The following is a 12,520-nucleotide window of genomic DNA, read 5'->3' as shown; positions in this document are numbered from 1 at the left end:
ATTTTTAGTTGTGCTTATATATTGCAAAACTTATACTTTCTTCTGTACTAACAGATGTTCTGTAGTAATCCTTAGTACATGAGTTTTTAATGAGTTATATTAGCATATAATCTGATATTTTATATTTTTAATCAAATTTCCAATCAAATAGGTAAGAAATCTGTTCACACGTGTCCGCAATACTGCACTCTGCCCACTGGAGAGCAGCAAACATTGCGGTGTGGGGTTGGGACAGACGATGTGGCACAGCACTTGTTTTATAATCCTGTCAGTTTGTGTTATTATGTCTTTTTTAAAGTTCCAGTTTAGTATTTATTGCTATGAGAAGATCGGACCTTTTATTTAAGTTGTACATTTTTATAATTTTTTTTCCAACAGGTGCATGAAAACTTTGACTTCCAAGTTGACAATGAATCGACTACTCAGGACCAAATTTCCAAAGAACTTCTTTTTGAAGATACATTTAAATTTCTCTTATCTAATGAATCCTCAACATCCAGTTTCATAGAAGCTTTGCAAAAAATATATGAATCATCTGTGAGCAAGGTAGTACATTCCAACTTTTTTGTATTATTATTTGAAAATATTTAATTTTAAATTGTGTATTTCTAAAATTGTTGCTGCCAGCTTATAGAATGGTTTTATTTAATCAGGACCATCTTTTATGGTATGCTGTGGAGTAAAACTGTTACTATATTGAACAATTTAATTTTTTTTGTAAAACTTCCTCTCTCAAATTATGTCATTTTCAAAAATACTGTGATTGAAAGATATATTTAAAGCTTTAAAAATCAATTTTCCCACTCTTTTTAAAAATGTTTTTTTTTTTTTTTTAATATAAAGATTTGTGTGTTTTCACAATTTCATCCAGAATTGGTTAACTCATGCATGGAAATCCATGAGCATCAGAATTAAATTTTTTTTTCTTACAACTTTGTGTCTTACTTTCAATGCAAGATCCAGTTCCAGAATTTTTTTTTTTTTTTGCATTTATAGAATCTGCACAAATTTTACTTCACTAGTGAAAACCATTTCTGACAAGCAGACATCTCTTTCAACAGTATTTCTCTCAGTCTAGGAACTTTTAAGGATGCCTTTCTGAGGAGTCTGTTGCTTGAAAGACTTACAGGGACTAAATTATCCAGGCAACTTCCACCTCTTGGACAGATGTGGCTAAAACAGGGTCATGGGTTCTAAATTGATGTCAGGATAAAGTAGAAAGGTGCAGATATCCAGACATGCAGTGATATGATTACACAGCCCGTGCTCCAGAGACCAGGAGTTTCTGTGGGTTTGTTTCTAGACAATGTTTCTAGACAATGCCAGGGCACAATTTGCTTTATTCTAGACTTAATAATGGGATGAGCTATCTAGGAGCTGGCTGGCTGAGGTTAGGGCTTGTGGAGAGCTGCTGTGACTTGTTCTTATGATCAGTGAAGGGATTGGGGTCTAATGAAAGCACATTGCTTTCCATGTGATTTCACCAGAACATGCTGCCCTTTTCTTCCCAGGATGGAACAGACAGCAGAGAAGCTGAGCAATGTTTCTCTTTGGAAGAGATAAATTCAATGACTACTTTCATAAAGGAGCTGAAGAGTCTTGGACAATTTGAGCTGGTAAAATAAACAGGGTTTTGTTTCATTGGATATATATTTTATGTAAATCTCTTAACATTCCTCCTTCATTACCATTCTCTGCTGTCTCTGGCATATGTAATTAGGATGGATGGGCAGGGAAGCAAGAAGATAGAGGTAACACGGATTTTACTTTGGTGGATCATTTGAATTTAATTTAAAATAAAGAAATAGAACAGAATATTTGAGCTGAGCTTCCACTGAAAAGGACAGCTAAAGCAGAAATGGAGACCAGGAAATAGAAGGAAAGGAAAAGAAGGTGAATCATGTAAATGACTAATGAGGTGGTAAGAAAATAGAATGACAGTGAAGCAAAAGCAGGAGTGAGTGGATGGACTAGAGAAAGTACAATACTGAGATCATTATCAAAGAGTAGATATAGATGAAAAAGTGGCAAAAAAAAGCAGGTGGAATATGTCCTCCTCTTCATGCTTTGAGTTCATTTTTGGAGAAGAACACAGATGGAGGAAAAATAATCAGTGTCAGTGAGTAGGTACAGGTAATGAGGGAAATGTTGAGTATTCGGAAAATAAAGGATTTTCAACTGAGTCTGTTGTTCAGAAAGTGTGTATGACATCAGGATTTCTGTGAGACTTTCTGGATGAGTATTAGGGATGGAGACTGATGACACTTTCTGAAGAAGCACTTTCATAGAATGACCTGTGTTGGAAGGGGCCCAGAAGGATCACCAAGTCCAACTCTTAAGTGAATGGCCAATACAGGGATTGAACCTGTAACCCTAGCTTCATTCTCTGACCAACTGAGCTAGCCTCAGGGCCAGTTCAGAGGCAGAGGAGATCAGCTTCCATGTCAATACTGCTAATCCTGATTTGCAAGGCTGGGCATGACAGTCCTTTTCTAAGTATGTGGGAAAGAGCATTAATATATAACCAGCTGTAAGCTGTATATACTGTCTTCTGATCATTTTTCATATCTTTGCATTCTACAAAAATCATACTGTGTTGTCTCAAATCAGTGTCTCTCTTCTCAGCTTTTCCCTTCTTCTGCACCCAAGATCCAAATGCTGCTGCGCGACCTCTATCGAATGCTAGACCCAATGAGGCGGCTTAGTTCAGTCCTGACTGTCCACTGGTTGCTGTCCAGTGTCCTTCAACAGTTCCAGTTCATGAATAAAGAGGCACAAACAAATCTTTCAGAGTGGTAAGTTAACTATTATAATGTTGAAGGTATTTTCTTAAGTTATATAATTGGAATATCTCCAGTGAGCATCATAAAGCTTAATCCTTCAGTAGCTGTAAGTGCACTTGCAACCCTTGAGATGAAGTTTGATCATCCCACTTAGAGCCCTGACAGCCATTCTGCTGTCAGATCTGTAGCTAGGTTCCTAAGTGGAACAAGTTTTGCTTCTCTATCTAATATGAAGGACTCTGGATTGAAAATTAATTAAAACTATAGTAAATTTTAAAAAGAAAGATTAATTAGGTACATTTTCTTTTCCTAAACAACTGTAAACTCTAAATCAGGAGCATTTCCCAGGGTTAAGACTGTCTTAATTTATGCACCAATTAGCAGCAAAACTGTACAGAAAATATAAAATTTCAGGTGAATATTTTTCCAAAATAATTAATAATTTTGATTGGCTCCAACTTTTCTGTCCAATAGAAAGGTCAGAAAGCATAATACTCCGAGAACATGATTTTAACTCCTTGTGAAAAGATAGAAAAATGCTGTAATGAGAAGGTTAGATCCACTTAACTTTTGCAAAGAAATTTTAACTTTCCTGAGGAGGGAAAGAGGAAATGAAAGACAGAACAAGGAAAGAAGAGAGGGAGGGAGAGAGGGGGAGGGAAGTGGCGGAAGTGGCGGAAGGAAGGAAGTGGCGAAAGGAAGTGGCAGAAGGAAGGAAGGAAGTGGCGGAAGGAAGGAAGCGGCGGAAGGAAGTGGCGGAAGGAAGTGGCGGAAGGAAGGAAGTGGCGGAAGGAAGTGGCGGAAGGAAGTGGCGGAAGGAAGTGGCGGAAGGAAGTGGCGGAAGGAAGTGGCGGAAGGAAGTGGCGGAAGGAAGTGGCGGAAGGAAGTGGCGGAAGGAAGGAAGGAAGGAAGGAAGGAAGGAAGGAAGGAAGGAAGGAAGGAAGGAAGGAAGGAAGGAAGGAAGGAAGGAAGGAAGGAAGGAAGGAAGGAAGTGGCGGAAGGAAGGAAGTGGCGGAAGGAAGTGGCGGAAGGAAGGAAGTGGCGGAAGGAAGGAAGTGGCGGAAGGAAGGAAGTGGCGGAAGGAAGTGGCGGAAGGAAGTGGCGGAAGGAAGTGGCGGAAGGAAGGAAGGAAGGAAGTGGCGGAAGGAAGTGGCGGAAGGAAGTGGCGGAAGGAAGTGGCGGAAGGAAGTGGCGGAAGGAAGTGGCGGAAGGAAGTGGCGGAAGGAAGGAAGGAAGGAAGGAAGGAAGGAAGGAAGGAAGGAAGGAAGGAAGGAAGTGGCGGAAGGAAGTGGCGGAAGGAAGTGGCGGAAGGAAGTGGCGGAAGTGGCGGAAGGAAGTGGCGGAAGGAAGTGGCGGAAGGAAGTGGCGGAAGGAAGTGGCGGAAGGAAGTGGCGGAAGGAAGTGGCGGAAGGAAGTGGCGGAAGGAAGGAAGGAAGGAAGGAAGGAAGGAAGGAAGGAAGGAAGGAAGGAAGGAAGGAAGGAAGGAAGGAAGGAAGGAAGGAAGGAAGGAAGGAAGGAAGGAAGGAAGGAAGGAAGGAAGGAAGGAAGGAAGGAAGGAAGGAAGTGGCGGAAGGAAGGAAGGAAGTGGCGGAAGGAAGTGGCGGAAGGAAGTGGCGGAAGGAAGTGGCGGAAGGAAGGAAGTGGCGGAAGGAAGGAAGTGGCGGAAGGAAGTGGCGGAAGGAAGTGGCGGAAGGAAGTGGCGGAAGGAAGTGGCGGAAGGAAGGAAGGAAGGAAGGAAGGAAGGAAGGAAGGAAGGAAGGAAGGAAGGAAGGAAGGAAGGAAGGAAGGAAGGAAGGAAGGAAGGAAGGAAGTGGCGGAAGGAAGGAAGGAAGTGGCGGAAGGAAGTGGCGGAAGGAAGTGGCGGAAGGAAGGAAGTGGCGGAAGGAAGGAAGTGGCGGAAGGAAGTGGCGGAAGGAAGTGGCGGAAGGAAGTGGCGGAAGGAAGTGGCGGAAGGAAGGAAGGAAGGAAGTGGCGGAAGGAAGGAAGGAAGGAAGGAAGGAAGGAAGGAAGGAAGGAAGGAAGGAAGGAAGGAAGGAAGGAAGGAAGGAAGGAAGTGGCGGAAGGAAGGAAGTGGCGGAAGGAAGGAAGTGGCGGAAGGAAGGAAGTGGCGGAAGGAAGGAAGTGGCGGAAGGAAGTGGCGGAAGGAAGGAAGGAAGGAAGGAAGGAAGGAAGGAAGGAAGGAAGGAAGGAAGGAAGGAAGGAAGGAAGGAAGGAAGGAAGGAAGGAAGGAAGTGGCGGAAGGAAGTGGCGGAAGGAAGTGGCGGAAGGAAGTGGCGGAAGGAAGTGGCGGAAGGAAGGAAGTGGCGGAAGGAAGTGGCGGAAGGAAGTGGCGGAAGGAAGGAAGGAAGGAAGGAAGGAAGGAAGGAAGGAAGGAAGGAAGGAAGGAAGGAAGGAAGGAAGGAAGGAAGTGGCGGAAGGAAGTGGCGGAAGGAAGTGGCGGAAGGAAGTGGCGGAAGGAAGTGGCGGAAGGAAGTGGCGGAAGGAAGTGGCGGAAGGAAGGAAGGAAGGAAGGAAGGAAGGAAGGAAGGAAGGAAGGAAGGAAGGAAGGAAGGAAGGAAGGAGTAAGCATAGTATACTGTATGTTTAGTATAAAATTTTTCAAAATGTGTTTTCTGTTTTCATTATCTCTTAGCTAATGGTGTTTCATATACATATATGCCATACTGACTACTGACATTTATGACATACAAACAAGGGCTTGGCAACAGAGGCACATTAGACAATGTGTGTGTTCCATTCCACTGAGTCTCAAGATGAATGTGTGAATGATACTAGTACATGCATTTTGCTGGGAGAATGCTGTAGTGAGTATATAAGGCATCTGTAAGATTTAAGTTTTAATTTTGTTCCTCACTGAATTGGGCAAATTTCAGCAAATCAATAATTATCTGTATGTTTGCTTGCTTTACTGTAAAGGGGAGCTTATACTTTATCACTGTACTAGGTATCTGTTTATTAGAGTTTTAAATATACACAGTTCCATGTAAGTGCTAAATTATTGTTATTACTGCCAACCACTCTGATCTCTCCCCGTGAGAAGTAACTCAAAGATGCAGCTGCTTGCATTCATATATAAGCCTTTGCCCTTTTGCAGAAATATTTAGGTTTGCATATCAAAGCATACCAGCCTTTAGCAGCTTTCTGTTCTAATCTAAGCTGTGCCACTCACTCACTTTGAGCAAGCCTCTTGGCCTCTTTTTTCTCCTTCAAGCTCAACATTATTGTATGTGTATAAATATGTAGAAGTACCATGACCTTTCTCTAGGGCATAGGCCAATCTGCTTCTTTGCTCTTTATTTTTCTTCAGTGGCTAAGCTAATAACACCTTTCTCTTTATTCACTGTATAAAAAAACATGTCCTTTGACATTGCTAAATCAGAATCTTCCACTCCCTTAGCTACATGCATATGAGGGTGATGCATGTGTCAGATATACATGTGATTATACTTAATTGCAAGGAAGAAAGAGCTTAGTTGTACTTACTCCCCAAATAACTCAGGTATTCATTCTCTTTGACCCTTGATTAAACTTTTTTCCCCCAGCTTTGATGAGTTTGTATATCAGAACACTTTCCCTAAATTTCTTCAGTTAAGGCCAGGCTGTTCGGTCAATTTATTTAACAGTTCTTATTTCTCTGACTGTGGAAAACTGGTATTTCTGTATATCAAATCTAGTGATTGCATAACTGACTGTCCAGACAAGAAATATATGGGAAAAGTAGTGACTTCTGACTGAGGTCTTGTAAAATTACTTCATTCACTGATCATGACTCTATAGAATGAAGGCAGGATATAAAGATGTTTCCTAGTCCACATACTTTAATTCATTTCATCTATATGACTAGTGTTGAAACCTTATATGGTATTAGTGAACCCTCTGAATTCCTTCCACAGGAGAAGTAAGAACAACTCTAGAAACTTATCTCAATAATGAAATAATTACAGTCTGGCTGAAAATGACCACCTCAGATGTATTAGTAAAAGATATTACATCTAACCATGTACTCTGAAAAAAACTTTTGCATTTTTGTATTGACTTTTTTCAACTCTTTGCAGTTTATACTTCTGATATGACTAGGACATACATAACTGCTGCCTTTTGGAATAGGGGCAATGAGGTGTCATGGAAAGTATATTTGGCTATGTCAGATAGCATGGAAGAATCAGATTAGTGAGTAAAGCTAACCCTTCTGCATCTGAAACAGACAAAAGACTAAGCAGGTCAAAAAGCTGCAAATGGTTTTTTGAAATCAGCTGATGTATTTGGAGAAGTAGTTCTAGCTTGTCATATGCAAGCCCTTTTTTAGTTCAAACTGGAAGCATCAGGCCTCAGACTGAATTTGGGCTGAAAATACTTTTTTGGAATTTAACTGGGTCATGTCAATTACCTGGGAAGTCTGAGAAATTAACATGTTTTGTACTATGGGACAAAAAAGGCAATGACAAAGGAAGGCAAGTCTAAGATCACTGACCTAGAATGGGAGGAGTGCGAGGCAGAAGGAAGGAGGAATCGAGAGAGACAGTTGGATTAAGTGCCAGAAAATTAATCCCACTCTTGCATCTGAATTTTTTTATTTCACTTCTGAAGATCAGCACAAGGAATTTCATTTAAGGACCCAAGTGTCCTCATGGAAACTGTGACTGAAGCCAAACAAACACTCTACAAAATAGAGAACTTATTTTGAAGAGAGAACTACATAACATCATCTAAAGAAAGAAAATTCATAACTCTACAGAATATTGAAATATGGTCACAATCTTGAGTTTATGACCCGTTAAAAGTCGCACCATTCACAAGTAACATATCCATCAGAGACACCTAAAGTGACTAGTTTTTCTTTTTTTATATTTAAATTTTGTGAAATATTCTTTTTATACATGTCCTTCATTGCTTATGTCTGATTGCATAGACAATCAGAGCTATATTACTCTTGCTACTGTCAATCCTTTGCCTTTCTTGTTTGCTGAATCAGAGAGATTCCTAAAGAGCAGGCTCACAGTAAATAGTTTGGGATGTACACACTGGGAATCTTCTGCAAGGTACATTTGACGAGCATGCACTCACCAAGGGTACTGACATACAGACATTAGTTTCATTGGAGCTAACTGCAAAGTGTGTAGGCAAAGAAAGAGCACCTCTGTACTTGACACCTCCAAGATACCTAAGTGGGTAAATATGGGGCCTCTCAAACAGATCAAGGTCCTTTCTTGACTAACAGCATGTGAAGGAAAGGAGTCTGCAAAGCCCTCTGTGTTAGGAGGAGCTTCATAACTGCATCATATCTCATTCTGCTGATTGCAAGGAGCTTGGACAAAGGACAGCTTCATGGTGCTAATGATTAAAAAGCTCAGGCTGCAGCAGAGGCAAATCATTGAACCACAGAGTCATTAATATTGGAAAGGTTCCTCTCATCCTACCACTTATGACGTGAGAGAATGACTCCACCTGGTACAGCCTTGTTTCAGGGAGTTGTAGAGAGCCATAAGGTCTCCCCTGAGCCTCTTGTTGTCCTGACTGAGCACCCTCACCTCACCGAGCTGCTCCTCATAAGGCTTGTGCTGCAGCCCCTTCCCCAGCTTCATTACCCTTATCTGGACCTGCTCCAGCATTTCAATGTCTTTCATGTAGTGAGAAGCCAAAACTGAACGTAAGATTCAAGGTGTGACCTCACCAGTGCTGAGTGCAGGGGGACAATCACTGCCCCAGACCTGCTGGCCATGTTGCAATCTGAGTATCTTTCTCTAATATGATTTCCAAATATTACATTTTGCTACCCTGCTGTAATCAGATATAGTTATTATATGTCTCTTAATGCTGTCTGAAGTTAATTGCAGTCTCTACAGATTTGAGATTCATACAGGTCATGCTGTTCCTTTGTGAGCAGGGGCCGTGCAGTTGTGATGGCTCTCCTGCTTCACTCCCGAGGTGTTCTCTGACTAAATCAAAGTCTGTCATTTTATAGAGTTAAGACATGTTGCTTTCATTGTAAAACAGACTTTGGGACCAGGCAAGCAAAAAAAGAACAGCAGAGAGAAAAAATTTATTTTGTTCAGGTGCCAGATGTACAAAGCAAAGCAACGCAGAGTCCCCAGGCAGGTGCAAAGGAGTGCTGGTTTATTGCAAAAGCCAGGCTTTTTTAAGCAGCCAGGCCTTTATCAGTTACATAGTTTTAAATCATAACAAACATAATCCAACCAACCACCAAACACTAAGATGTAAACATGCAATGGTTATATAACTTGTTTTTCTACTTCTAATTTCGCTGAGTCACTTTGGGACAGTCCTCTTCTACTTAGCTGAAGTAGCAGGCCTGAGCCATGAATTTACAAAGGTAACAAGGTCCTTATTTTATAAGGCTTTACCTATATGTAACAGTATTTGACAGATGTTAGCTTTTACTTCCTTGACAAGCAGAAAGAGGGGTGCAAAATTACTTACTACTTGGAAAGCAAGCCCTCCAAGAGTTTAGGTGTCTCGTTTGCAGTAGGTAATGAGTTTGCATGGATTTAGGGTGGTTGTCCAGACACTGCAAGCTCAGATCTACATTTTCCTGCACACACAGATCTGCCAGCTGCTTCTTTCCTTATCTCCTTGAGTTAATGCAGAAATCTGTTTTATCACTGGGCATTTTTTTTATCACTGGACAGTTTACCTTTCCATGATGGACCTCAATACTGCTTTCAGAAGCTCCTGTTGAAACATCAGTGATGGATGATTGCACAGAACAGTATTGTGACCTCCCTTCCTTGGCACAGACAGTGGCTTTGTGTCCCCCAAAATCTGAGCTGCAGTATCCAGGAACAAGCTGCATTGTGAGAACTTCTAAAGGAAACACTCAGAGGAAAACCAGTGGAAGCTTCAAGAAATGCTAATGGACCTCCAAAAAGATCTTATCAGCTAGAGGGTTGAAGAGAAGACTACTCCCTTTTTTTCTGCCATGCTACCAAAAATCTACTTGAAAGAAAAAATCTCCAGAGTTCACAGTATGGGCACCACTGACGTGTTGATTATTTGTTGCAAATTACTCTGCCTTTTTTTCCCAGAGATTTTACACACACACACACACACACATACACACACACACACACACAGGATTTGTTTTGAATTTCCAAACAAAGCAAAACACATAGAGGTTTCATTTTAGGGATTCATCCTAATGTCAGCACAGATAATTGCCTGGAGACATGCCTTCATTTTTATTTAATCCTTTTTGAAGAAAGTCTAAATTTAATCTCAAGTATATGCAAAAAACCTCTATTACAGAAGCAGTTAAGAGATATGGTTTATTTTCTCCTTGGCTACATCCACTGTTCCTTTTCCCAGCAATGCATCTATATTTCTTTTTTTTTCTATTGATGTGATGTGCTGCCATGCATTATGAAATGTGTGTTTTCTGTTACGTTCACTCAGGTAGTATCTCTAATGCTGAGAATATGAATCCAGAATGTTCATATTTCTCTGGAGAATAATAAAATACTGTGTGCCCTGGGATACCATAACTACGTTTTTTGCAAAATATTTCATTGTTTCTGTTCCTTCCATTAATGTAGAAATATGTCTGCTATTGAATTGACAGGCAACTTTCTCAAGAAAATATGAGTCCTAAGCAGAATGTTCCTTCTGACTTCAAGAAGAATCATGAAGGTAAGGGTTCAGAGTGAGATCATTTATATAGTATGTTTTTCCTATCTATATTATTTCCTATTATTTAAATGTGGATTTAGATCACATTGCCTTGCATTCCAGCTGGAAAGTCTTTGCTTACTACATATAAAAGACCAATTTCTTCCTTATCTTATGTAAGTTTCTAAGTGGGGCCCATGAGCAGCATTTGCAAGCTTAAAGTGAAGATCTCACACTGTAAAGAATCAAAATACATATCTCTTAAAAGTAAAAGATGGTTACTTCTCCAATAGGACTGTAATCTGAGTAAGAACCGAAAATTATTAGCTGTTTCTATTTATCTTTCAGCATTGCATTATTCCAGTAAGACTGGAGAAAGACAATGCAGTTATGGTAAGTAAATGTCTTTCTAGAGCACAGAGGGGAAAAAATTCTTGAAAAATTTTCTTGGGTTTCTCTACATTATCTCTAAGTGAATAGAGTATTTGTAGGCTTTTACTGAGAATAAAAGGATTTTTAAGTACCAAGAATGTTTATACAAACTCAATAAATGGGCTGTTATTTTAAATAAGCCTCAAAACTAAAAGTAAACTTTGCTGTATGTGCATATTAATGTGAGTATTCCAGAACTCATTGATCACTTGTGACACTTCAATAGACTTTTGCCCCCCCTCTTTCCAGTAAACTCATCATACATTTGTTCATGTGGGAAAACCTTTAAACTTTTCTGGAGTTTAATCAGCTTTGTTTAAAGCTTTGTCTTCAGCTCAATAATGGAGTATTAAGGAGCTGCTTAAGAGATGAGGAGTTTTTATAAAATATCTGCTTGTCAGAATATTTAAAGTATTTTTAAAGATCTGTAAAGATGTAATTTATTTCTTTTTTGGTGGTAGCAATGCTTTCTGCTGCCTTCCTCATTCTCAAATTATCTGAGGGGCGCATTTGTAAATGGTGGAAAGGTTTTGCTACCCATTGAGCCTCGTCCCCTCAGTTGCTGATCTCATGCTGCCTCCAGGAACCATTGTTGTGCCAGATAGAGTCCAGAAGTGCTCCTGGGCTGGCTGAGTGGCATCACCATTCTAACTGCATGAACCTTTTATTTTAAAAATACCTCAATTAATTTTACTTTGAAATTCCTCTTCATTTTTAAGCTAGCAGTGAGACAACATTATTAAGTAAGGCATACACTGAATATAGAGAAATGTTTTTTTCTCATTTGTAGGGGGGGTTTTTAAATACCTTTTCTGTGTCAATGTGTAAGTCTCTATTCCCCTACAAAGCTAGCCCAAATTCTGTTCTTTCGTTGGAATATCTTCCCTTAAATTTTAATCCACGAAAGAGAGTTCTCAAATTGCCCTGTTTTGTTTCTTGGGGCAGATATTTCAAAGTAGAAATAAAAATATTTGCATCATTTTTTAGTCTTTTAAGCCACAAGATTTTTCAGCTATTATAGTAAAGGAGATTCCTATCTGTAATATTTTCTGAAGTACCCAGTTTAAAATATGTACTAATGAATATATGTGTAAAGCAGTTTTGAATGTGTTATACTGTAAATCTGAATCCAATAGGCTGGATTAAAATATTTGTCATAAGTAGCTTGCCAGCAAATATTCTCATGAGTAATTTGGCAAACACTATGAAATAAAAGACACATTCGAGCAAATAGGATTTGATTGTGGAGATTTCATACACAGGAAAGGAGCTGGAATTTGTAGATATAGGAATTTTCATAAAACATTCTTCCAGCTGTACTGCAAATGACCCCATGGGTCTTGATATCTCCATGTGACTTGTTCTTATGAGCAGTAAGAGTATGTCTAATTTATTTTGATTTTTGAAAATTACACTTGTACATAAAGCCTGTACACAGCCTGGTACCAAAGCAGGTTCTGAATTTTGGCCTACCTCTTCTTTAAGTTTCAGTTAACTAACTAGAGACAGATCTCCCAGACTTAATCCTTCCATTTTCAAAGGATTACCCAGGCTTTGAATTTTGTGACTAGGACTTTTGTGATTGAACACTGAATGTTTAAAATCCTTCCAAGACCTACAGATTTCTCTCAAGTGCCATTACAAACTCCATCAAAACTTTTCAGGAGGATTATGAGTCTCAA

The 12,520-nt window shown here is 39.9% G+C and overlaps 1 protein-coding gene across 2 annotated transcripts in view; it reads left to right on the top strand.

Moving 5' to 3' along the window:
* The window catches only part of CPED1 (cadherin like and PC-esterase domain containing 1), a 152,506-nt gene that overhangs the window by 67,939 nt on the left and 72,047 nt on the right, over positions 1-12,520 (top strand). For both annotated transcript variants that reach the window (XM_059471505.1, XM_059471506.1), the window contains 5 exons: positions 379-546; positions 1,512-1,616; positions 2,626-2,795; positions 10,360-10,427; positions 10,755-10,799. In XM_059471505.1, coding sequence (XP_059327488.1) covers positions 379-546; positions 1,512-1,616; positions 2,626-2,795; positions 10,360-10,427; positions 10,755-10,799 — 556 coding nt within the window. The remainder of the gene's footprint in view (positions 1-378; positions 547-1,511; positions 1,617-2,625; positions 2,796-10,359; positions 10,428-10,754; positions 10,800-12,520) is intronic.

This window comes from Ammospiza nelsoni, chromosome 5 (assembly GCF_027579445.1).
Source record: "Ammospiza nelsoni isolate bAmmNel1 chromosome 5, bAmmNel1.pri, whole genome shotgun sequence".
In the NCBI taxonomy this organism is placed as follows: domain Eukaryota; kingdom Metazoa; phylum Chordata; class Aves; order Passeriformes; family Passerellidae; genus Ammospiza; species Ammospiza nelsoni.
The sequence above is the reverse complement of the archived record's forward strand: the minus strand, read 5'-3'. Positions and strand labels throughout refer to the sequence as shown.